The sequence below is a fragment of the Scyliorhinus torazame genome, chromosome 3, assembly GCF_047496885.1.
Source record: "Scyliorhinus torazame isolate Kashiwa2021f chromosome 3, sScyTor2.1, whole genome shotgun sequence".
NCBI classification, from domain to species: Eukaryota; Metazoa; Chordata; class Chondrichthyes; order Carcharhiniformes; family Scyliorhinidae; genus Scyliorhinus; species Scyliorhinus torazame.
Genome location: NC_092709.1, coordinates 366,273,999 through 366,297,207, shown reverse-complemented (window position 1 = coordinate 366,297,207; position 23,209 = coordinate 366,273,999). Strand labels below are relative to the sequence as shown.

The window sequence follows — 23,209 nt, the reverse complement described above, 5'->3', positions numbered from 1 at the left end:
CTGGTCGCCTCATTTTAGGAAGGATGTGGAAGCTTTGGAAAAGGTGCAAAGAAGATTTACCAGGATGTTGCCTGGAATGGAGAGTAGGTCTTACGAGGAAAGGTTGAGGGTGCTAGGCCTTTTCTCATTAGAACGGAGAAGGATGAGGGGCGACTTGATAGAGGTTTATAAGATGATCAGGGGAATAGATAGAGTAGACAGTCAGAGACTTTTTCCCCCGGTGGAACAAACCATTACAAGGGGACATAAATTTAAGGTGAAAGGTGGAAGATATAGGGGGGATGTCAGAGGTAGGTTCTTTACCCAGAGAGTAGTGGGGGCATGGAATGCACTGCCTGTGGGAGTAGTTGAGTCGGAAACATTAGGGACCTTCAAGCAGCTATTGGATAGGTACATGGATGACGGTAAAATGATATAGTGCAAATTAATTTGTTCTTAAGGGCAGCACGGTAGCATTGTGGATAGCACAATTGCTTCACAGCTCCAGGGTCCCAGGTTTGATTCCGTCTTGGGTCACTGTCTGTGCGGAGTCTGCACATCCTCCCCGTGTGTGCGTGGGTTTCCTCCGGGTGCTCCGGTTTCCTCCCACAGTCCAAAGATGTACAGGTTAGGTGGATTGGCCATGCTAAATTGCCCTTCGTGTCCAAAATTGCCCTTAATGTTGGGTGGGGTTGCTGGGTTATGGGGATAGGGTGGAGGTGTTGACCTTGGGTAGGGTGCTCTTTCCAAGAGCCGGTGCAGACGCGATGGGCCGAATGGCCTCCTTCTGCACTGTAAATTCTATGATAATCTATGATTAATCTAGGACAAAGGTTCGGCACAACATCGTGGGCCGAAGGGCCTGTTCTGTGCTGTATTTTTCTATGTTCTATGTTCTAAGCCCCTAGTCGCCACATTCCGGCGCCTGTTCGGGTACACAGAGGGAGAATTCAGAATTCTCAGTCGATACGGGAATTGAACCCGGGCTGCTGAATCACTGAGCAGCTGTCTAGCCCACTGAGCTAAACCAGCCCTGGAGGCTGAGGTGGGATACAGGCTGCATTACCAGCTAAACCTTATCAAATGAAGAAGGCGACTCGAGGGTCCCCGATGTCCTCCTCAAGACCCTTTCTCATTTTCACTGCTCCTCCATTCATTAGAAATTGAAAGTATTGATTAATAGCACCTTTTAAGCTCAATGCACAGTTCTCGGATACAGAACGATCAGACAGTCACAAGCAGAATTATACAGGCTTATCACATTGTACAGTAAGTGCAGATAGAGCTTGCTCCAACTCACAGAATTCAACTGAAGGACAGAGTCACTGACACTGTCTCGGGGTGGGGAGGGGGGGAATTGTGTAAGGGCATCTGACACTGTCTCGGGGTGGGGAGGGGGGGAATTGTGTAAGGGCATCTGACACTGTCTCGGGGTGGGGAGGGGGGGAATTGTGTAAGGGCATCTGACACTGTCTCGGGGTGGGGAGGGGGGGAATTGTGTAAGGGCATCTGACACTGTCTCGGGGTGGGGAGGGGGGGATTTGTGTAAGGGCATCTGACACTGTCTCGGGCTGGGGAGGGGGGGATTTGTGTAAGGGCATCTGACACTGTCTCGGGCTGGGGAGGGGGGGATTTGTGTAAGGGTATCTGACACTGTCTCTGGTTAGGTATAAGGGGGTAAGTGTGTAAGGGTATCTCACACACTCTGGTTAGGAGTGTGGGGGTAAGTCTGTAAGGGTATCGCACACTGTCTCTGGTTAGGGGTGTGGGGGTAAGTGTGTAAGTGTATCTGACACTGTCTCTGGTTAGAGGTGTGGGGTAAGTGTGGAAGGGTATCTGACACTGTCTCTGGTTAAGGGGTGTGGGGGTAAGTGTGCACGGGTATCTGACACTGTCTCTGGTTCGGGGGGTAAGTGTGTAAGGGTATCTACACTGTCTCTGGTTGGGGTTATGGGGGTAAGTGTGTAAGGGTATCTCACACTGTCTCTGGTTAGGGGTATGGGGGTAAGTGTGTAAGGGTATCTACACTGTCTCTGGTTGGGGTTATGGGGGTAAGTGTGTAAGGGTATCCCACACTGTCTCTGGTTGGGGTTATGGGGGTAAGTGTGTAAGGGTATCTCACACTGTCTCTGGTTAGGGATATGGGGGTAAGTGTGTAAGGGTATCCCACACTGTCTCTGGTTGGGGTTATGGGGGTAAGTGTGTAAGGGTATCTCACACTGTCTCTGGTTAGAGGTGTGGGGGTAAGTGTGTAAGGGTATCTGACAATATCTCTGGTTAGGGGTGTGGGGGTCAGTGTGTAAGGGTATCTGACAATATCTCTGGTTAGGGGTATGGGGGTGAGTGTGTAAGGGTATCTGGCTCTGTCTCTGATTAGGGTTACGGGGTAAGTGTGTAAGAGTATATGAAACTGTCTCTGGTTAGTGGTATGGGGGTAAGTGTGTAAGGGTTTCTGACACTGTCTCTGGTTAGGAGTGTGGGGGTAAGTGTGTAAGGGTATCCCACTCTGTCTCTGGTTGGGGTTATGGGGGTAAGTGTGTAAGGGTATCTCACACTGTCTCTGGTTAGGGAAATGGGGGTAAGTGTGTAAAGGTATCTGACACTGTCTGTGGTTAGGGTTATAGGGGTAAGTGTGTAAGGGTATCCCACACTGTCTCTGGTTAGGGGTGTGGGGGTAAGTGTGTCAGGGTATCTCACACTGTCTCTGGTTAGGGATATGGGGGTAAGTGTGTAAGGGTATCCCACACTGTCTCTGGTTGGGGTTATGGGGGTAAGTGTGTAAGGGTATCTGACACTGTCTCTGGTTAGGGGTGTGGGGGTCAGTGTGTAAGGGTATCTGACAATATCTCTGGTTAGGGGTATGGGGGTAAGTGTGTAAGGGTATCTCACACTGTCTCTGGTTAGGGGTATGGGGGTAAGTGTGTCAGGGTATCTCACACTGTCTCTGGTTAGGGATATGGGGGTAAGTGTGTAAGGGTATCCCACACTGTCTCTGGTTGGGGTTATGGGGGTAAGTGTGTAAGGGTATCTGACACTGTCTCTGGTTCGGGGTGTGGGGGTCAGTGTGTAAGGGTATCTGACAATATCTCTGGTTAGGGGTATGGGGGTAAGTGTGTAAGGGTATCTGGCACTGTCTCTGATTAGGGTTATGGGGTAAGTGTGTCAGAGTATATGATACTGTCTCTGGTTAGGGGTATGGGGGTAAGTGTGTAAGGGTTTCTGACACTGTCTCTGGTTAGGAGTGTGGGGGTAAGTGTGTAAGGGTATCCCACACTGTCTCTGGTTGGGGTTATGGGGGTAAGTGTGTAAAGGTATCTGACACTGTCTCTGGTTGGGGTTATGGGGGTAAGTGTGTAAGGGTATCTGACACTGTTTCTGGTTGGGGTTATGGGGGTAAGTGTGTAAGGGTATCTGGCACTGTTTCTGGTTGGGGTTATGGGGGTAAGTGTGTAAGGGTATCCCACACTGTCTCTGGTTAGGGGTGTGGGGGTCAGTGTGTAAGGGTATCTGACAATATCTCTGGTTAGGGGTATGGGGGTAAGTGTGTAAGGGTATCCCACACTGTCTCTGGTTAGGGGTGTGGGGGTAAGTGTGTCAGGGTATCTCACACTGTCTCTGGTTAGGGATATGGGGGTAAGTGTGTAAGGGTATCCCACACTGTCTCTGGTTGGGGTTATGGGGGTAAGTGTGTAAGGGTATCTGACACTGTCTCTGGTTAGGGGTGTGGGGGTCAGTGTGTAAGGGTATCTGACAATATCTCTGGTTAGGGGTATGGGGGTAAGTGTGTAAGGGTATCTGGCACTGTCTCTGATTAGGGTTATGGGGTAAGTGTGTCAGAGTATATGACACTGTCTCTGGTTAGGGGTATGGGGGTAAGTGTGTAAGGGTTTCTGACACTGTCTCTGGTTAGGAGTGTGGGGGTAAGTGTGTAAGGGTATCCCACACTGTCTCTGGTTGGGGTTATGGGGGTAAGTGTGTAAGGGTATCTGACACTGTCTCTGGTTGGGGTTATGGGGGTAAGTGTGTAAGGGTATCTGACACTGTTTCTGGTTGGGGTTATGGGGGTAAGTGTGTAAGGGTATCTGACACTGTTTCTGGTTGGGGTTATGGGGGTAAGTGTGTAAGGGTATCTACACTGTCTCTGGTTGGGGTTATGGGGTAAGTGTGTAAGGGTATCTCACACTGTCTCTGGTTGGGGTTATGGGGGTAAGTGTGTAAGGGTATCTACACTGTCTCTGGTTGGGGTTATGGGGGTAAGTGTGTAAGGGTATCTCACACTGTCTCTGGTTGGGGTTATGGGGGTAAGTGTGTAAGGGTATCTGACACTGTCTCTGGTTAGAGGTATGGGGGTAAGTGTGTCAGGGTATCCCACACTGTCTCTGGTTGGGGTTATGGGGGTAAGTGTGTAAGGGTATCTACACTGTCTCTGGTTGGGGTTATGGGGGTAAGTGTGTAAGGGTATCTCACACTGTCTCTGGTTGGGGTTATGTGGGTAAGTGTGTAAGGGTATCTGACACTGTCTCTGGTTGGGGTTATGGGGGTAAGTGTGTCAGGGTATCTACACTGTCTCTGGTTGGGGTTATGGGGGTAAGTGTGTAAGGGTATCTCACACTGTCTCTGGTTGGGGTTATGTGGGTAAGTGTGTAAGGGTATCTGACACTCTCTCTGGTTGGGGTTATGGGGGTAAGTGTGTCAGGGTATCTGACACTGTCTCCGATTAAAGGTATGGGGGTAAGTGTGTAAGTGTTCCTGAAACTGTGCATGTCTCAGTGAGCTGTTGTGTGTGCATGTCTGTTTTGTCTGTGCTTCAGTATGCCTGTTTATGTGCCCGAGCATCTGTGCTCTTTTGTGTATGCGCACATTGTGCGATTGCACGTCGGTGAACCAGATTGTGTGCTTGCATCAGTGCACCTGTGTGTGCGTGCATCAGTGTGCGTGTGCATCTGTTTGTGTATGCATGTCTGTCTTTGTGCGCGTGCACCTGTGTGCCTGTGTGTATGCGTGTCAGTACGTCTGTGTGTTTGTGTCTTTCCGCCTGTCGGTGTGCGCATCGATGAGCTTGTGTACACGCAGCAGTGTACCAGTGTTTGTGTATGTGTCTCTGGTTGTGTACACGCCTATTTGTGTGCACGCCTCTGTTTGTGTGCACGCCTCTGTTTGTGTGCACGCCTTTGTCTGTGTGCACTTTTGTGTGCCTGTGTGCATCTGTGTGTGCGTGCATCAGGCCACGTGCGTTTGTGTGCCTATGTGTATGAATGCATCAGTGTCTGTTTGTGCACGTTTGTGTGCCTGTGTGCGCATACGTCAGTGTCTGTGGGAGCGCGTGTGTGTGTGTATGTGTGTGAGTCAGTCTGCCTGTAAGTTCGTGCTACAGTGTGTGTGCACTCGTCACAATGCCTGTGTGCCTGCCTCTGTGTGTGTGTGTGGATGTGTGTGCTCACTTGTGTTTGTGCATCTGTACGTGTGTGCGCATGACTGTGCCTGTGTATGTGTGTCGCGCTATGTGTACGTGCGTGTGACCATGTCAGTATGCCTGCGTGTTGGTGCACATCTGTGTGTGTGTGCATGTCATCTACGTATGTCTGTGTGTATGTGAGGGGGGTGGGGTGAGCTCACAGGTATCATCCGCGGCCTCTGGGTTTATGAAGCCGCTGCCCTTTCGAAACCGAGCCTTTTTGCCGGGCACTCTGGGGGTCTGAACTCCTCGTCAAAACAAAGTCACATATTGTTGGACGACTATCAAATCGAACACGGCAAGAACGAGTTAACGGAACGAAGCCCTCCGCCGTCACTGTAACCTCATAATTTCCTGGATTCAGCAAACGCCAGTAATCTCCATCGGCAGCTGTGTGAGGGAAACAAACCAGAGGTTAATAGCTCGAGTATGCACTCTGACCCTTGACCCTCGCTCACTCCAGGGTGAATCCACACTGACCCCTGACCCTCATCTCTAAGAACATCCACTCTGACCCCTGACCCTTCCACTCATCCCAGGGTTAATCCACTCTCACCCCTGACCCTCATACCATAGAATCATAGAAGTTTACAGCATGGAAACAGGCCCTTCGGCCCAACCAGTCCATGCCGCCCAGTTTTTACCATTAAGCTAGTCCCAGTTGCCCGCACTTGGCCCATAACCCTCTATACCCATCTTACCCATGTAACTATCTAAATGCTTTTTAAAAGACACAATTGTACCCGCCTCTACTACTACCTCTGGCAGCACATTCCAGACACTCACTACCCTCTGAGTGAAGAAATTGCCCCTCTGGGCCCTTCTGAATCTCTCCCCTCTCACCTTAAACCTATGCCCTCTAGATTTAGACTCCCCTACCTTTGGGAAAAGATGTTGACTATCTACCTTATCTATGCCCCTCATTATTTTATAGACCTCTATAAGATCACCCCTAAGCCTCCTACGCTCCAGGGAAAAAAGTCCCAGTCTATCCAGCCTCTCCTTAAAACTCAAACCATCAAGTCCCGGTAACATCCTAGTAAATCTTTTCTGCACTCTTTCTAGTTTAATAATATCCTTTCTATAATAGGGTGACCAGAACTGCACACAGTATTCCAAATGTGGCCGTACCAATGTCTTGTACAACTTCAACAAGACGTCACAACTCCTGTATTCAATGTTCTGACCAATGAAACCAAGCATGCCGAATGCCTTCTTCACCACCCTGTCCACCTGCGACTCCACCTTCAAGGAGCTATGAACCTGTACTCCTAGATCTCTTTGTTCTATAACTCTCCCCAACGCCATACCAACGCCATACCATTAACTGAGTAGGTCCTGGCCTGATTCGATCTGCCAAAATGCATCACCTCACATTTATCTAAATTAAACTCCATCTGCCATTCGTCGGCCCACTGGCCTAATTGATCAAGACCCCGTTGCAATCCTAGATAACCTTCTTCACTATCCACTGTGCCACCAATCTTGGTGTCTCTGCAAACTTACTAACCATGTCTCCTAAATTCTCATCCAAATCATTAATATAAATCACAAATAACAGTGGACCCAGCACCGATCCCTGAGGCACACCACTGGTCTCAGGCCTCCAGTTTGAAAAACAACCCTCTACAACCACCCTCTGTCTTCTGTCGTCCAGCCAATTTTGAATCCAATTGGCAACCTCACCCTGGATCCCGTGAGCTTTAACCTTCTGCAACAACCTACCATGCGGTACCTTGTCAAAGGTCAATCCACTCTGACCCCTGACCCTCACGCTCATACCAGGGTTAATCCACTCTGACCCCTGACCCTCACGCTCACACTAGGGTTAATCAACTCTGACCCTCACCCTCTTACTAGGGTTAATCCACTCAGACCCCTGACCCTCATCCCAGGGTGAGTCTATTCTGACCCCTGACCCTCTCACCTATCACTAACTATGAGTCTTTCCCCTTACCTGTCCGTATATCATGGTTAATCCCGTCGACTGCAATGATCGCTCCAACGATGCCGATGTTATCACCATCTCTGACAACACCCTTTATGCCACGGTGCACCTACACAGGAACAGATCACAGGTCACAGTCCTGCCCAAACTCCTGTGCTGCAGGGTGGGGAGTGAGTGAGGTTAGAGAGCTAAGACTTCACCTCTATAGAATCACAGATTCTCCGGCACGGAGACAGGCCCTTCCGCCCAAACTGGCCCATGCCAACCCAAAAGCCCATCTGAGCGAACCCCATTTGCCCCATTTGGCCCATATCCCCGTGAACCTTTCCTGTCCATGTATCTGTCCAAATGCCTTTTAAATGTTGTCAATGTCCCTGCGTCAACCACTTCCTCCGGTAGCTCATTCCACACACGTACCACCCTCTGTGGGAAAATGTTGCTCCTCAAGTTCCCATTAATTCTTTCCCCTCTTAACTGAAATCTCTGCCCTCTAGTTCTCAATTCCCCAGCCCTGGGAAAAAGACCGAGTGCATTCATCCTATCCCTGCCTCTCAAGATCTTATCCACCTCTATAAGATCACCCTCAGTCTCCTACACTCCAAAGAAAAAAGTCCCAGCCTGTCCAATCTCTCCCTGTAACTCAGTCCCTTTCCCAGCAACATCCTTGTAAATCCCTTCTGCACTCTCTCCAGTTTAATCACATCTTTCCTACAGCAAGGTGACCAAAACTGACCACAATGCTCCAGGTGCCGCCTCACCAACGTCCTGTACAATTGCAACATAACCTCCCAACTTCTAAACTCAATGCCCTGACTGATGAAGGCCAGCATTCCAAAAGCCTTCTTCACTGCCCTACCTACCAGTGACCCCACCTTCAGAGAACCGTGCACCTGAACTCCAAGGTCACGGTAGCACAGTGGTGAGCACTGTTCATTCAAAGCTCCAGCGTCCCGGGTGTTAAGTATTGGGTTAAGAGACATTCCAATTAGTTGTCCAATTAGTTGTTAAGCATCCAATAATTGACACTGATATGTAAAGGGGCTTCAGGTGGCCTTTGTGTCAGGTGATGTGATGTTGGAGTTTTGTGCAAAGTCTGTTGAAGTAAATTAAAGGTGTTTGTTTTGTGGAAAAGCATCAGAATCTTTGACTCTTTGTACATCAGCAGCTAAACGTCTAACAAATTGGTTTGGATTGGATTTGTTTATTGTCACGTGGACCGAGTTACAGTGAAAAGTATTTTTCTGCGAGCAGCTCAACAGATCATTAAGTACATGGGAAGAAAAGGGAATAAAAGAAAATACGTAATAGGGCAACACAAGGTACACAATGTAACTACATAACACTGGCATCGGGTGAAGCAGACAGGGTGTAGTGTCAATGAGGTCAGTCCATAAGAGGGTCATTTAGGAGCCTGGTGACGGTGGGGAAGAAGCTGTTTTTGAGTCTGTTCGTGCGTGTTCTCAGACTTCTGTATCTCCTGCCCGATGGAAGAAGTTGGAAGAGTGAGTAAGCCGGGTGGGAGGGATCTTTGATTATACTGCCCACTTTCCCCAGGCAGCGGGAGGTGTAGATGGAGTCAATGGATGGGAGGCAGGTTTGTGTGATGGACTGGGCGGTGTTCACGACTCTCTGAAGTTTCTTGCGGTCCTGGGCCGAGCAGTTGCCATACCAGGCTGTGATGCAGCCCGATAGGATGCTTTCTATGGTGCATCTGTAAAAGTTGGTAAGAGTCAATGTGGACATGCTGAATTTCCTTAGTTTCCTGAGGAAGTATAGGCGCTGTTGTGCTTTCTTGGTGGGAGTGTCGACGTGGGTGGACCAGGACAGATTTTTGGAGATGTGCACCCCTAGGAATTTGAAACTGCGAACCATCTCCACCTCGGCCCCGTTGATGCTGACAGGGGTGTGTACAGTACTTTGCTTCCTGAAGTCAATGACCAGCTCTTTAGCTTTGCTGGCATTGAGGGAGAGATTGTTGTCGCTACACCACTCCACTAGGTTCTCTATCTCCCTCCTGTATTCGGACTCATCGTTATTCGAGATCCGGCCCACTATGGTCGTATCATCAGCAAACTTGTAGATGGAGTTGGAACCAAGTTTTGCCACGCAGTCATGTGTGTACAGGGAGTAGAGTAGGGGGCTAAGTACGCAGCCTTGCGGGGCGCTGGTGTTGAGGACTATTGTGGAGGAGGTGTTGTTGTTCATTCTTACTGATTGTGGTCTGTTGGTCAGAAAATCGAGGATCCAGTTGCAGAGTGGGGAGCCAAGTCCTAGGTTTTGGAGCTTTGATATGAGCTTGGCTGGAATTATGGTGTTGAAGGCGGAGCTGTAGTCAATAAATAGGATTCTGATGTAGGAGTCCTTGTTTTCGAGATGCTCTAGGGATGAGTGTAGGGCCAGGGAAATGGTGTCTGATGTGGACCGGTTGCGGCGGTATGCGAATTGCAGTGGATCAAGGTTTTGCCACCCAGGTTGATAGGGTTGTGAAGAAGGCCTATGGAGTGTTGGCCTTTATTGGTAGAGGGATTGAGTTCCGGAGTCAGGAGGTCATGTTGCAGCTGTACAGAACTCTGGTACGGCCGCATTTGGAGTATTGCGTACAGTTCTGGTCACCGCATTATAGGAAGGACGTGGAGGCTTTGGAGCGGGTGCAGAGGAGATTTACCAGGATGTTGCCTGGTATGGAGGGAAAATCTTATGAGGAAAGGCTGATGGACTTGAGGTTGTTTTCATTGGAGAGCAGAAGGTTAAGAGGAGACTTAATAGAGGCATACAAAATGATCAGGGGGTTGGATAGGGTGGACAGTGAGAGCCTTCTCCCACGGATGGAAATGGCTGGCACGAGGGGACATAGCTTTAAACTGAGGGGGTAATAGATATAGGACAGAGGTCAGAGGTAGGTTCTTTACGCAAAGAGTGGTGAGGCCGTGGAATGCCCTACCTGCTACAGTAGTGAACTCGCCAACATTGAGGGCATTTAGAAGTTTATTGGATAAGCATATGGATGATAATGGCATAGTGTAGGTTAGATGGCTTTTGTTTCGGTGCAACATCGTGGGCCGAAGGGCCTGTACTGCGCTGTATCGTTCTATGTTCTATGTTCTGGAGTATGGAGGTGATGCGCTTCATGATCAACCTCTCGAAGCACTTCATTACGACTGAAGTCAGGGCCACTGGTCGGTAGTCATTGAGGCACGTTGCCTGGTTCTTCTTTGGTACCGGTATGATGGTGGTCTTCTTGAAGCAGGTGGGGACCTCGGAGCGGAGTAGGGACAGGTTAAAGATGTCCGCGAATACCTCTGCCAGCTGGTCCGCGCAGGCTCTGAGTGCACGACCAGGGATCCCGTCTGGGCCCGTCGCCTTCCGAGGGTTCACTTTCAGGAAGGCCGATCTGACTTCGGAAGCTGTGATGGTGGGTATGGGTGAATTATGGGCTGCTGGGGCACTCGCCAGCGGATTGTTGGTTACCTGCTCGAACCGAGCATAGAATGCATTGAGTTCATCGGGGAGGGGTGCGCTGCTGCCAGAGATACTGTTCGGCTTCGCTTTGTAGCCCGTTATGTTGTTTAGTCCTTACCACAACCGCCGAGAGTCTGTCTGTGACTCTAGCTTGGTTTGATATTCTCTCTTGGCATTCCGGATGGCTTTGCGGAGGTCGTACCTGGATTTCTTGTATAGGTCAGGATCGTCTGCCTTGAATGCCTCAGATCTGTCCTTCAGTAGGGAGTCAATCTCGCGATTGAGCCATGGTTTCCGGTTGGGGAACGCACGTACTGCTTTCTTTGACACGCAGTCGTCCACACATTTGCTGATGAAGTCTGTGACGGTGGTGGCATACTCATTTAAGTTGGTTGCGGAGTCCTTAAATATGGACCAGTCCACGGTCTCTAAGCAGTCACGTAAGAGCTCTTCTGTTTCCTCGGACCAGCACTGCAGACCCTTCTTAGCTGGATTCTCCCGCTTGAGTTTCTGCTTGTATGCCGGGAGAAGGAGCACCGTCTTATGGTCTGATTTCCCAAAGTGCGGTCGGGGGATGGAACGGTAGGCGCCCTTGATTTTTGAGTAGCAGTGGTCAAGAGTGTTGTCGCCCCTGGTGGGACAGGAGATGTGCTGGTGGAACTTGGGCAGTACACTCTTGAGGTTGGCCTTGTTGAAGTCTCCGGCCACGATGAACAAGGCCTCCGGGTGTTCTGTTTCGTAGTTGTTTATAACTGTGTATAGTTCGTCCAGCGCCTTCCTCACTACTGCCTGGGGTGGGATGTAGACCGCTGTGATAATGGCTGAAGTGAACTCACGTGGAAGATAGTATGGGCGGCACTTCACGGTCAGGTATTCCAGGTCTGGGGAGCTGAAGGTCGCCAGGGTCGCCACATCCAATTGGTAGCAGAGGATGGTTGCTGTGTAAATGTGAAGGGTTGAAAGATACAACTTTTCCAGATCATACCAAGGAGTGAGAGAGAAAAGAAAAAAAGAGACATGGCTGAACCCAGGATAAAGGTGTCTGGATATGGCTATCCTCCCTTATTTTCTGAAAGGGAATCGTACGACCAATGGAGAAGTGCAGTAGTTATGTGGACTAAGGTAACTGCCTTGGGAAAGAGAAAACAAGGTACGGCATTGGCTCTTTCTCTACCACATGGCAGTAAAATCCGAAACAAAGTGCTTCCTGAGCTGGAATTGGAAGAGTTAGACTCAGAAGAAGGTCTGGAGACTTTATTACATTATATGGATAAGATTTACAAGAAAGATGACTTGTTAAGTGCGTATGAAGCATGGTGGGATTTTGATAAGTTCCGGAAAATGGAGGATATCTCCATGGAAGACTATATAATGGAATTAGGCAGACTATATAAAAGGCTGCAGAAATACAACCTGGAATTTCCACAGTCTGTGTTGGCCTTTAAATTACTTGACTGTGCGAGAGTGAACAACATGGATAGGCTCCTGGTTTTGACAGGAGTTCAGTTTACTGATAAGGATACCTTATTCGAACAGATGACAAAAGTTTTACAAATGTTTCTGGGGAAACATTCGATTCCGATGGCTCTGATGACCCAAATAGGTCAGCCGGCTATAAAGCAGAATATGGAAGATACACTACTAACAGGATGGCAAATTAGCATGGCTACAAACAGGGCTCAAGGCAATAGAGGGAGATCAGGACCCGGAAGGTATGAGACAGAAACCCAGTTAGAACCTACAATAGGAAGATGAACCCCAGAAATGCACGGGGCATGATAAATCGATGTTTTCGATGGGACTCTCAATACCATTATGCTTTCAACTGTCCAACTCGTTATGATAGAGTGTTTGAAGCGACACATGACACGGAAGAGTCAGAAGAGGAAAAAGATAGTGACCAGAAAGAAGGCATTGTCCTATTGACAAGCAGTTTTACGCCAGTAATGAGGGTGTTGGTTGCAGAATCCTTCAATTGTGCTGTATTGGAGAGTGGCTGCACATCTACTGTGTGTGGAATTGACTGGTTAAAATGTTGCCTGGACTCCTTGAATGCTGAAAATCGTAACAAGGTTAAGGAATTTGAAAGTTCCACAAGTTTCAGGTTTGGGGATGATAATACTCTGAAGCCGCTGAAAAGAGTGGTGATCCCTCGCAATATTGCCGGAGTGAATCATTTCATCAGCACGGATGTTGTATCAAGTGAGATACTTTTGCTTCTGAGCAGACCGTCGATGAAGAAAGCACACATGAAACTGGATATGGAACAGGATAAGGCAACAGTTTTTGGAAAGACGGTGGACTTATAATTTACTATTGTATTCCATTACTGACAAATAATTTTTCAAGTAGAGTGGTTAAGGATGTGTTAATGGCAGTTGAAAATGGGACTTTAGCTGATAAAAAGCTTGTATTAAAACTGCATCGGCAATTTGCGCATCCGTCTCCTCGGAGGCTGAAAAATTTATTAAAGGATGCAGGGGTAAGGGATGATGACTATACTAAGCTGATCGAACAGGTTAGTGACCGCTGTGAAGTTTGCAGGAAGTACAGAAGGACACCAGCACGACCGATAGTAACCCTACCTTTGGCCAGGGATTTTAACGACATTGTGGCCATGGACCTTAAGATCTGGGATAAAGCCAATAATATATTTATTTTGCATTTTGTAGATTTAGCAACCAGATTTAGTCAATCAACGATTGTACGAAGTAAAGAAAAGAGAGTAATTCTGGATCAAATTGTGGAAAAATGGATAGGGCCAGGAATGGGCCCACCGGCAAAATTCCTTACGGAAAACGGGGGAGAATTTGCTAATGATGAGTTTAGGGATATGTGTGAAAATGTGAATATCACAGTTATGAATTCGGCTGCGGAAAGCCCATTTAGTAATGGTGTGTGTGAAAGAAACCACATGGTAATAGATGACATGCTCTGGAAAATTTTGGTGGATGGACCAAACTGCAAGTTAAATTCAGCTTTAGCATGGGCAGTACATGCAAAGAATTCATTGCAGATGGTTGGGGGCTATAGTCCCTATCCATTAGTGTTTGGTAGAAACCCTAAAATTACATCCATTTTGGATGACCAGCCTCCAGCTTGGGAGGGGACTACAATTAGCTCTGCCTTTGCTGAACATTTAAATGCATTACACCGCAGTAGAACAGCTTTTTTGGAAGCAGAAGTCTCTGAAAGAATTCGCAGAGCTTTGAGGCATAATGTACGGCCATCAGATGCCGTTTTTCAGCAAGGAGGCATGGTATACTATAAGAGAGACAATTCTAATGAATGGAAAGGCCCAGGGAAGATCATAGGCATAGATGGCAAAACAATTATTTTGCAACATGGTAATCAAACTGTTAGGGTACATTCATAAAGGATAATGGGTACAGATTACAAATTTTCAAATTTAGACAGAGCAGACAGACATGACGAGGAACCAGAGTCATCTGGTACGCATATGTTACAGAACTATGAGGACCAATTAACTGATATAGACAGGGTTTCTGTGGAGGAACACAACACTTCTGATGAATTAGAACAGGCCATTTTTCCGAAAGGGCAACTGCCAAAAGTTGGTACAAAAGTGACATACTTGCCAGAAGTGTCTAGTCAATGGAAGGATGCAACTGTTATTAGTCGAGCAGGGAAGGCCACTGGAAAGTACGAACACTGGTTGAATGTACAGCATTCAGGGGAGGGAGTCAAGACAATGGATTAGGAAAACAAAGTTCAAAAATGGAGGGCACAGAAACGCAGTGCCAGTTCAGATAGTACATCGGATAGTGAACAGGTCCGCAGGAAAAGGTCGAGAGCTATTGAAAGGACATCCCACAGCAAAAGGGAAAGATCAAGCAGTAGCAGTACAGAACGAGATACCAGGCGGGAGAGGGGATGTAGTTTGTCAAGGTCTTGGAACATGAGTAAGACTACGAATACTAATAGGAGTAGAAGCCCACATGCACGTGAGATTTTGGTGGCTTCCAATAAATTAGATGAAAAGTTATCAAAGATGCTAAACAGCAAGAACTGCATAGTTGGAGTGAATTTGGGGTATGCACGGAAGTACCGGATAGGGGACAAAGAGCTTTATCCCACAGATAGATTTGCACGGAAAAGGTTCTTCCGGATGGAACTTATAAGGCAAAGGCCAGGCTTGTGGCAAGGGGATTTGAAGAAAACTTAGAAGATCAGGATTTAAGGGTAGATTCACCTACAGCAGGAAATGTTATTTTAAAGATCTTCTTGGCTCTATTAGCCACAAAGGCATGGGAATGCAAATCTATAGATATAAAAGCTGCCTTTTTGCAGGGGCATCAGCTCCAGAGAGACATTTTTCTCCGTCCTCCTAAAGATGCAGCTAACACAGAAGGGGTACTCTGGAAGTTGAACAAATGTGTATATGGATTAAATGATGCATCTAGAGTCTGGTATTTTTCGGTAAGGTCAGTTTTGTTAAAGTTAGGCTGTTGCCAGTTGAAAGCAGATCCTGCAATGCTTTATTGGACTATAAAGGAAATCTTTCTGGCACTTTTATGATGCATGTCGATGATTTTTTGTGGGGTGGGACTAGTGATTTTGAAGCTATTGTAATCTCTGGTTTGAGGAAAGAATTCAGGGTTGGAAGTCAGGCGTCCGGTGCATTTAAATATATTGGACTGGAAATTGGACAGACTAAGTTAGGGGCAACTTTACGTCAGCAATCTTATTTGGAAAGCATCAGCCCAATCGCAATTAGTCGTGGCCGAGTTTCACAAAAAGACGCAATGGTTTCAAAGATGGAAAAAGAGCAACTGCGAAGTTTAATTGGGCAACTAAATTGGTTAGGTAGACAGACTAGACCGGACGTGAGTTTTGATGTCTTAAGAGTTGAGTACAAAAATGAATGATCCCAAAGTGGAAGACATAGTAAGAGCAAATAAAGCGTTGGTCAAACTAAAAATGCAGGAGCGTGTTTTGAAGTTCCCGGTTTTAGGTGACCGTAAGCACTTGAAACTCAGTTTATAGTGATGCGTCCTATGCAAATTTATGTGATGGGGTTTCAAGCGCAGGAGGTTTTATAATTTTACTCTTGGGGAACAATGGTAAATGTTGTCCTCTTGTGTGGGAAACAAAGAAAATAAGGAGAGTGGTCAAAAGAACTTTGGCTGCTGAGATGTTAAGCCTTGTAGAGGCGGTGGATATGGCCTTTTATATATCTCAGATATATAAAGGGTGTTGTATAGGGTGTTGGTGAGGCCGCATCTGGAGTATTGTGTTCAGTTTTGGTCTCCTTACCTGAGAAAGGACACATTGGCACTGGAGGGAGTGCAGAGGAGATTCACTAGGTTGATCCCAGAGCTGAGGGGATTAGATTATGACGAGAGGTTGAGTAGACTGGGACTGTGCTCATTGGAGTTTAGAAGGATGCGGGGGGATCTTATTGTGACATATAAGATTATGAAGGGAATAGATAGGATAGATGCGGGCAGGTTGTTTCCACTGGTCGTGGAAAGCAGAACTAGGGGGCATAGCCTCAAAATAAGGGGAGGTAGATTTAGGACGGAGTGTAGGAGGAACTTCTTCACCCAAAGGGTTGTGAATCTCTGGAATTCCTTGCCCAGTGAAGCAGTAGAGGCTCCTTCATTAAATGTTTTTAAGAAAAAGATAGATGCCTTTCGAAAGAATAAAGGGATTCGGGGATATGGTGTTCGGGCCGGAAAGTGGAGCTGAGTCCACAAAGATCAGCCATGATCTCATTGAATGGTGGAGCAGGCTCGAGGGGCCAGATGGCCTACTCCTGCTCCTAGTTCTTATGTTCTTATATTGACAGAAATTTTGGGATTACGGGATTTGGGTAATATACCTATCGAATGTCACATTGACAATAAATCCCTGTGGGAAAATGTGCACTCTACAAACAGTGTCAATGAAAAAGGTGAAGGATAGACATCGCAAGTTTGAAGCAGATGTTGGACAGAGGGGAGATAGCAAAGATTAAATGGGTTGACAGGAGCTATCAATTGTCAGACTATTTTACACAAAGAGGGGCTAGCTCACAGAAACGTTTGAATATTGTTAATGAAGGGCACCTGTTTCTGTGACTGTTTCTTTTTCTTCCAAAAATAAAAAAAAAGAAGGGGGGAAATTACGTGTGTGTTTCTGAGTTTCTTGTAACTTTGTTTCACCTAATTATTTTTTTTCTCCAAGGAAGGGGAGACTGTTAAGTAATGGGTTAAGAGACATTGCAATTAGTTGTCTCATTTATGTTAAGTATCCACTAATTGACACTGATATGTAAAGGGGCTTCAGGTGGCCTTTGTGTCAGGTGAGGTGATGTTAGAGTTTTGTGCAAAGTCTGTTGAAGTAAATTGGAGGTGTTTGTGGAAAAGGAGCAGAACCTTTAACTCTTTGTACAACAGCAGCTAAACGTCTAACAAATGGTAGCAGAGGATGGTTGCTGTGCAGGGTTGCAAGATGCAACCTTTCCAGACCAAGCCAAGGAGTGATTGAGAAGAAACAAAAACACAACCTGGAATTTCCACAGTCTGTGTTGGCCTTTAAATTACTTGACTGTGCGAGAGTGAGCAACATGGATAGGCTCCTGGTTTTGACAGGAGTTCAGTTTGCGGATAAGGATACCTTATTCGATCGGATTACAGAAGCTTTAAAAATGTTTCTGGGGAAACATTCGATTCCGATGGCTCTGATGACCCAAATAGGTCAGTCTGTTGAAGTAAATAGAAGGTGTTTGTGGAAAAGCAGCAGAACCTTTGACAGCAGCTAAACGTCTAACACCAGATTCGATTCCCGGCGTGGGTCACTGTCTGTACGGAGTCTGCACGTTCTTCCCCTGTCTGCGTGGGTTTCCTCCGGGTGCTCCGGTTTCCTCCCATCGTCCCAAAAGACGTGCTGTTATGTAATTTTGACATTCTGAATTCTCCCTCTGTGTACCCGAACATGCGCCGGAATGTGACGACTAGGATTTTCACAGTAACTTCATTGCAGTGTTAGGGGCTGTTTAGCACAGGGCTAAATCGCTGGCTTTGAAAGCAGACCAAGGCAGGCCAGCAGCACGGTTCAATTCCTGTAACAGCCTCCCCGAACAGGCGCCGGAATGTGGCGACTAGGGGCTTTTCACAGTAACTTCATTGAAGCCTACTTGTGACAATAAGCGATTTTCATTTCATTTTCATTTCATGTTAACCTACTTGTGACAATAAAGATTATTATTATTCTGTTCCATGATACTCGCTCAGGTCCTACCGTTCACCTTGATTTGATTTTCCAAAGTGCAACGCCTCACACTTGTCTGTATTGAACTCCATTGACCATTTCAAACCCAGTCATTCCAAATGCCTGGATATCTTATCCCTCAGAATTCTCCCCAGTAACTTACCCACCACAGATGTTAGGCTCACCGGTCTACAATTCCCAGGTTTTTCTTTGCAGCCCTTCTTAAATAAGGGCACAACATTTGCTGCTCTTCAGTCTTCTGGTACCTCACCCGTGGCTAACGATGATGCAAATATCTCAGCCAGGGCTCCCGCAATTTCTTCTCTCGCCTCACGCAGCGCTCTTGGATGTAGCTGGTCAGGGTCAGGAGATTTATCCACCTTTCATACATTTTAATACGTCCATCACCTCCTCTACTGCAATGCGAACTGTCCCCAATATATCGCCACTAACCTTCCCAGGTTCCCAAGTCTCCATGTCTTTCTCCACAGTAAACACACAGGAGAAACATTCATTGAGAACCTCGCCCATCTCCTGCGGTTTCACACATGTTTGTCCACTTCGGCCCTTGAGAGGTTCTATTCTCTCTCTCCTTATTCTTTTTCCTTTTTTATTTATACTTAATCCTCTCGGCTAAAGCTACCTCATGCCCCCTTTTTGCCCTCCTAATTTCCTCCTTGAGAATACTCCTGTATCCCCTGTAGACCCCCGGGGAATCCCTTGATTCCAGCTGCGTGTACCCGAGTTCCAGCTGCGTGTACCCGAGTTCCAGCTGCGTGTACCCGAGTTCCAGCTGCGTGTACCCGAGTTCCAGCTGCGTGTACCCGAGTTCCAGCTGCGTGTACCCGAGTTCCAGCTGCGTGTACCCGAGTTCCAGCTGCGTGTACCCGAGTTCCAGCTGCGTGTACCCGAGTTCCAGCTGCGTGTACCCGAGTTCCAGTTGCGTGTACCCGAGTTCCAGCTGCGTGTACCCGAGTTCCAGCTGCGTGTACCCGAGTTCCAGCTGCGTGTACCCGAGTTCCAGCTGCGTGTACCCGAGTTCCAGCTGCGTGTACCCGAGTTCCAGCTGCGTGTACCCGAGTTCCAGCTGCGTGTACCCGAGTTCCAGCTGCCAGTACCCGAGTTCCAGCTGCGCGTACCCGAGTTCCAGCTGCGCGTACCCGAGTTCCAGCTGCGCGTACCCGAGTTCCAGCTGCGCGTACCCGAGTTCCAGCTGCGCGTACCCGAGTTCCAGCTGCGCGTACCCGAGTTCCAGCTGCGCGTACCCGAGTTCCAGCTGCGCGTACCCGAGTTCCAGCTGCGCGTACCCGAGTTCCAGCTGCGCGTACCCGAGTTCCAGCTGCGCGTACCCGAGTTCCAGCTGCGCGTACCCGAGTTCCAGCTGCGCGTACCCGAGTTCCAGCTGCGCGTACCCGAGTTCCAGCTGCGCGTACCCGAGTTCCAGCTGCGCGTACCCGAGTTCCAGCTGCGCGTACCCGAGTTCCAGCTGCGCGTACCCGAGTTCCAGCTGCGCGTACCCGAGTTCCAGCTGCGCGTACCCGAGTTCCAGCTGCGCGTACCCGAGTTCCAGCTGCGCGTACCCGAGTTCCAGCTGCGCGTACCCGAGTTCCAGCTGCGCGTACCCGAGTTCCAGCTGCGCGTACCCGAGTTCCAGCTGCGCGTACCCGAGTTCCAGCTGCGCGTACCCGAGTTCCAGCTGCGCGTACCCGAGTTCCAGCTGCGCGTACCCGAGTTCCAGCTGCGCGTACCCGAGTTCCAGCTGCGCGTACCCGAGTTCCAGCTGCGCGTACCCGAGTTCCAGCTGCGCGTACCCGAGTTCCAGCTGCGCGTACCCGAGTTCCAGCTGCGCGTACCCGAGTTCCAGCTGCGCGTACCCGAGTTCCAGCTGCGCGTACCCGAGTTCCAGCTGCGCGTACCCGAGTTCCAGCTGCGCGTACCCGAGTTCCAGCTGCGCGTACCCGAGTTCCAGCTGCGCGTACCCGAGTTCCAGCTGCGCGTACCCGAGTTCCAGCTGCGCGTACCCGAGTTCCAGCTGCGCGTACCCGAGTTCCAGCTGCGCGTACCCGAGTTCCAGCTGCGCGTACCCGAGTTCCAGCTGCGTGTACCCGAGCCATGCCTCCTTTTTCCTGGCCAAAACCTGAGTGTGTTTTGTCATCCAGGGTTCCGTAGTCCTGCCAGCCTTGCCATCACCCTGACAGGAACAGGAACATACACCATTTGGAGTATTGTGAGCAGTTTTGGGCCCCATATCTAAGGAAGGATGTGCTGACCTTGGAAAGGGTCCAGAGGAGGTTCACAAGAATGATCCCAGGAATGAAGGACTTGTCGTATGAGGAACGGTTGAGGACTCTGGGTCTGTACTCGTTGGAGTTTAGAAGGATGAGGGGGGATCTTATTGAAACTTACAGGATACTGCGAGGCCCGGATAGAGTGGACGTGGAGAGGGTGTTTCCACTTGTAGGAAAAACTAGAACCAGAGGACACAATCTCAGACTAAAGGGACGATCCTTTAAAACAGAGACTGGGAGGAATTTCTTCAGCCAGAGGGTGGTGGATCTGTGGAACTCTTTGCCGCAGAAGGCTGTGGAGGCCAAATCACTGAGTGTCTTTAAGACAGAGATAGATCGGTTCCTGATTAATAAGGGGATCAGGGGTTATGGGTGAGGCAGGACCAATTTGACTGGAGGCCAAGTTGAATTCAAACTGGGGCTTTATTAGTATCAGGTGTGTGGCCTCCCACAGCAGCTGGCGAAATGGCTGCGAGCTGAAGGCCACGCATATTTATAACCCGGCTCCTGGGCAGGGCTAGCACGCAGGGGCCCAGGTGAACCTGTAGTGCAGGTTCTACCGTACAACCCTTAATATAGGAACACAGTGGTTTCCCAACTGGGGAGAAGGCAGGAGAATGGGGATGAGAAAAATATCAGCCATGATCGAATGGCGGAGCAGACGCGATGGGCCGAGTGGCCTAATTCTGCTCCTATGTCTTGTAGTCTTATATCGACCCTGAACTCCAGCAATTTAACTTTTAAAGGCCTCCCACTTGCCTGAGGTCCCTTTGCCCTCAAACGAGCCCCTCCAATCAGCCCTTGCAAGCTCCTGTCTAATTCCATTGAAATTCGCCCCAATGTAGAACTTGCACTTTGGACCACTTTTGTCCCTTTCCATAACTATTTTAAAATTAATAGAACTATGGTCGCTGGTCCCAAAGCGGTCCCCCACCGTCACCTCAAGCAATTGCCATGACCTGTTTACCAAGAGAGGTTACATTTTGTCCTTTCCCTATTGCTGTGTAAAATCTTGGTTAGGCCGCATTTGGAGTGTTGCGTGCAGTTCATTATCAGAAGGATGTGGCAGCTTTGGAGAGAGTGCAGGGAAGGTTCACCAGGATGTTGCCTGGTCTCGAGGGTGTTGGCTGTGAGGAGCGGTTGAATAAACTAGGATTGTTTTCACTGGAAAGACGGAGGCTGAGGGGAGACCTGATAGAGGTCTACAAAATTCTGAGAGGCATAGACAGGGTGGATAGTCAGAGGCTTTTCCCCAGGGTAGAGGGGTCAATTACTAGGGGGCATAGGTTTAAGGTGAGAGGGGCAAGGTTTAGAGTAGATGTACGAGGCAAGTTTTTTACGCAGAGGGTAGTGGGTGCCTGGAACTCGCTACCGGAGGAGGTGGTGGAAGCAGGGACGATAGTGACATTTAAGGGGCATCTTGACAAATACATGAATAGGATGGGAATAGAGGGATACGGAGAAGAAACCCTCCTGGACGCTCCTTACAAATTCTGCTCCATCCATGCCTCTAGCAGTAAGTGTGCCCTAGTCAATATAGGGATTTCCTCCAAATCGTTTAGATACACCACCAACAACCGAGGCCCCAGCACCGATCCCTGTGGAACACCACTAGTCACAACCTTCCATTCAGAAAAACACCCGTCTACTGCTACCCTCCGCCTTCTATGGCCTAGCCAGTTCTGTATCCACCTTGCCACCTCACCCCTGATCCCGTGTGACTTCACCTTTCGTACCAGTCTACCACGAGGAAGCTAGTCAAAGGCTTTGAACCCGGGTCCCTGGTGCTGGATTGGATTTGTTTATTGTCACGTGTACCAAGGTACAGTGAAAAGTCCAGGCCGATCATTCCATACATGAAGAAACATAGGACATACATAAATACACAATGTAATAATAATAACCTTTATTATTGTCACAAGTAGGCTTACATTATCACTGCAATGAAGTTACTGTGGAAAGCCCCTAGTCGCCACACTCCGGCGCCTGTTCGGGTACACAGAGGGAGAATTCATGTCCAATTCGCCTAACAGCACGTCTTTCGGGACTTGTGGGAGGAAACCGGAGCACCCGGAGGAAACCCACGCAGACACGGGGAGAACGTGCAGACTCCGCACAGACAGTGACCCAAGCCAGAATTGAACCTGGGACTCTGGCGCTGTGAAGCAGCAGTGCCAATCACTGTGCTACAGTGTGTGTAAATACATAGACACAGACATCGGGTGAAGCACAGAGTGTAGTATTACTTAGGCGAGAAGATGTGTGAAGAGGTGAGTTCAGTCCATAAGAGGGTCATTGAGGAGTCTGGTAACAGCTCACCGCATCTCGAGTTCGCTGTGGGACTGATGATAGAAAATTGGATTGCTCTGTAGCTGAGGGAAGGGAAGCACACCACAGCTTATAAAGGGGGAAGCAAATAAAACCCCTTTTCATTTCTGAATGGGTTGTGAGAGGGGAAATTGGAGCTGTTTAAATTAATACCCCCCCACCACTCGCCACTGACAAGCGTAGTGAGGACCAGTACAAGGCCACGCACTGACCTGCTCCATATAGATTAAAAGGGACTCTTTATTATTTTCCCACTCTGTTGGAAGCTCACTCTGGTGAGGATATTTGTCACAGCTCAATTCGATCGTGATTTCAAAACAGTTTGTGTGCAGGTAGCTGAAGTCGTTCATACCTGGAAAATAGCAGAGGAACAATAGGTCACCGGAGCACATTCCAAAATCTCAGCAACTTCCTAAATCACTTTCCATCCAATGTAATCACCATGTCAGCGGCAGAAAATCAGCAGCCAATGTGTGCACAGCAAGATCCCAAAAAACAATAGACAATAGAACATAAAACATTGGAGTACAGATTAAC

At 48.4% G+C, this 23,209-nt stretch overlaps 1 protein-coding gene across 1 annotated transcript; it reads right to left on the bottom strand.

Annotated features, from left to right (window-relative positions):
* Positions 1 to 1,149: 1,149 nt before the first annotated feature.
* LOC140409444 (inactive carboxypeptidase-like protein X2) lies at positions 1,150 to 23,064 on the bottom strand. Its single transcript, XM_072497877.1, has 3 exons — positions 22,885 to 23,064; positions 7,392 to 7,491; positions 1,150 to 5,824 (listed from the first exon to the last, which is right to left on the bottom strand). The coding sequence occupies exons 1-3, from the start codon at positions 23,062 to 23,064 to the stop codon at positions 5,601 to 5,603; spliced, it is 504 nt and encodes a 167-aa protein (XP_072353978.1). The 3' UTR covers positions 1,150 to 5,600.
* Between the last annotated feature and the right edge of the window lie 145 nt (positions 23,065 to 23,209).

Bases quoted from the DNA above. Each gene is read 5' to 3' on its own strand.
- LOC140409444 (XM_072497877.1), bottom strand. From the start codon at position 23,064: ATGTGCTCCGGTGACCTATTGTTCCTCTGCTATTTTCCAGGTATGAAC. The intron at 7,492-22,884 runs GTCAGTGCGTGG...GTTCCTGTGTAG, and splicing joins TTTTAATCTATATGGAGCAG to GTGCACCGTGGCATAAAGGG. The intron at 5,825-7,391 runs GTAAGGGGAAAG...TCCCTCACACAG, and splicing joins TAACCATGATATACGGACAG to CTGCCGATGGAGATTACTGG.